This window comes from Dipodomys ordii, unplaced genomic scaffold, assembly GCF_000151885.1.
Source record: "Dipodomys ordii isolate 6190 unplaced genomic scaffold, Dord_2.0 Scaffold206, whole genome shotgun sequence".
Taxonomy (NCBI): domain Eukaryota; kingdom Metazoa; phylum Chordata; class Mammalia; order Rodentia; family Heteromyidae; genus Dipodomys; species Dipodomys ordii.
This window is the reverse complement of record NW_012267422.1, coordinates 37069-39256: the sequence shown is the minus strand read 5'-3', so window position 1 is coordinate 39256 and position 2188 is coordinate 37069. Positions and strand designations below refer to the sequence as shown.

Sequence of the window (2188 nt, the reverse complement as noted above, 5' to 3'; positions counted from 1 at the left end):
TTCGAGTAGTATATTGGAGATAAGCCTCACAGACATTCCTTCCTGGGTGGCTTTGAACCAGGATCCTCAGATCTCAGTCTCCTGAGTATCTAGGATTACAGGTGTGAGCCTACAGCTCCTGGCTGCTTTTTTCCCCTTAAAGATATTAGTTTCATTGGCATTAAACTTATTATCATTATTAACTTTCATATAATAGGCTCATTTAACTTCTGATACATTTTCTGTTTGCAAATAGACAATTGTTTTATTTCTTATATGTTGCTGTCTCCTTAGATGCATATAGACATATATATTTAATATGAAGTATTCTTTCTGCATTTATATTCAAGGTTTCTGTATTTAAACATTTTATTATAATATCATATAGACAAGCTTCATTTTTCATATGCCTGCTTGGTAGAAAACCTCTTGGCAATAATGAAAATATATGATTTTTCTTATAGGAATTCAAATTATAACTTGTTCATACTATAAGTTATTATAAATACAAACACTTCAGTTTCATTTTATATGTTTATGCAACAAAGTATAATGGTATTGTTCCATAACTAAGCCTGTGATAAATGTACTTACACATCCAATTAAGCCATCTTTTTTGTTGTTATTGTTGGTCATGTGGCTTGAACTCTGGGCCTAGGCGCAATCCCTCAGGTCTTCAGCTCAAGGCAAACACTCGACCACTTGGAGCCACAGCACCACTTCCAAGCCTATCTTTTAAGAATGTATACTATATTGCTTCTCAAACTAGCTGGGAGTATTGTCACTTCCTTGATCTGACATTTGTCATTTAATTTTTTGTAGGTGATTCTAAGGTATCTCAAAGAAAATTTCCAGATATGCATCAGAAATTGATAAGATCAAAGGTAAAAGGAGGGCTGGGAAAAACTGGGATCTTTAGGAAGACATAAAAGAATTGAAAAACATTATATAATCCATCACAGGTCAAAGATATTTCAGTGCCTTCATTTTAAAGATTTCAATATCTGATTTAATTAATCCTAATTTTCAGCTAACATTTCTAAGACATGGTTTGGAGGCTTCTCAAGCCACTGCTTTCCCTTCTTCTAACAGGACTTGGACTTTTAGGGAATCTCTCTGTTTTTGTGAATTATATGTGCAGTTTAGGGGGAGGTAATGAGAAGAAGTCTGTACAATTGATCCTCATCTCTGTGGTTTTGACAAACATTATACTGCTGCTGTCCAAAGGATTGCCATGGACAATAGTAGCTTTGGGGTTGAAATCTTTTCTAGGTGTTTTAGGCTGTACAATTATCGTTTACCTGGAGAGGTTGTCTCGGGGTCTGTCCATTTGCACCAGCAGTCTCCTCACAGTGGTCCAGGCCAGCACCATCAGCCCCAGAAGTTCTGTGTGGAGGAGGCTCAAGCCAAGGTCTGCATGGCACATCCTTCCCGTGTTGCTCTTCTTTTGGATACTCAATTCCTTCATTAGCATGAGCTTGTTAAATGTTATCATAATAACCAGCATGAATACATCTTACTTTATTAAGACTGACCTCTATTGTTTTTCTGTACCAAGAAGTCAGAAAATAAGCAATATTTTTCTCACTTTCATGGCTGTGAGAGATGCTGTGTCTCTGGGGATCATGGCTGTGGCCAGTGGTTACATGGTATTTCTTCTCTACAAACACCACCAGCATGTTTTATATCTTCAAACCTCCAAGCTTCTCTACAAAACTCCTCCTGAGATGAAAGCTGCTCAAAGGGTTCTCCAACTAATGTTTTGTTTCCTTTTCTTTTATCTGACAGATTGCTTGCTGTCTTTATATTTAATTGTCTCCACAGAGCCTGTTTTCATACTAGTACATGTTCAAGAATTTGTAACCCTTGGTTTTTCATTTCTCAGTCCGTTTTTACTGATTCACAGAAATGGATATCTGAGTGAATGTTGGCGGGCTCGTTGAAGGGAAAGATACTAACGATATCTGTATTTGATTCATTCTTTTAGCTAGTTTAAAGATTTCTCAGTTCTGTTATTCTAGTTGACAAACCAAACCATATAAAACAATTTATCCCATAATTATTTCTTCTCAGACAATGATTTTTTTGCCCTGTTTGTCTAAGTGGACTTAGATTTCATACACATCTAACAGTAAACAGAAATCTCATTTTTTACAAACTTTATAAAGTAGCTTTATTATTTGTGAGCCTAGTGTTTTATGGCCCATTT

General features: G+C 36.0%; 1 protein-coding gene across 1 annotated transcript; it reads left to right on the top strand.

Annotated features, from left to right (window-relative positions):
* Positions 1-1025: 1025 nt before the first annotated feature.
* Positions 1026-1922, top strand: LOC106000049 (vomeronasal type-1 receptor 46-like). The gene has a single exon (XM_013035237.1). The coding sequence runs from the start codon at positions 1026-1028 to the stop codon at positions 1920-1922; it is 897 nt and encodes a 298-aa protein (XP_012890691.1).
* Positions 1923-2188: the final 266 nt, after the last annotated feature.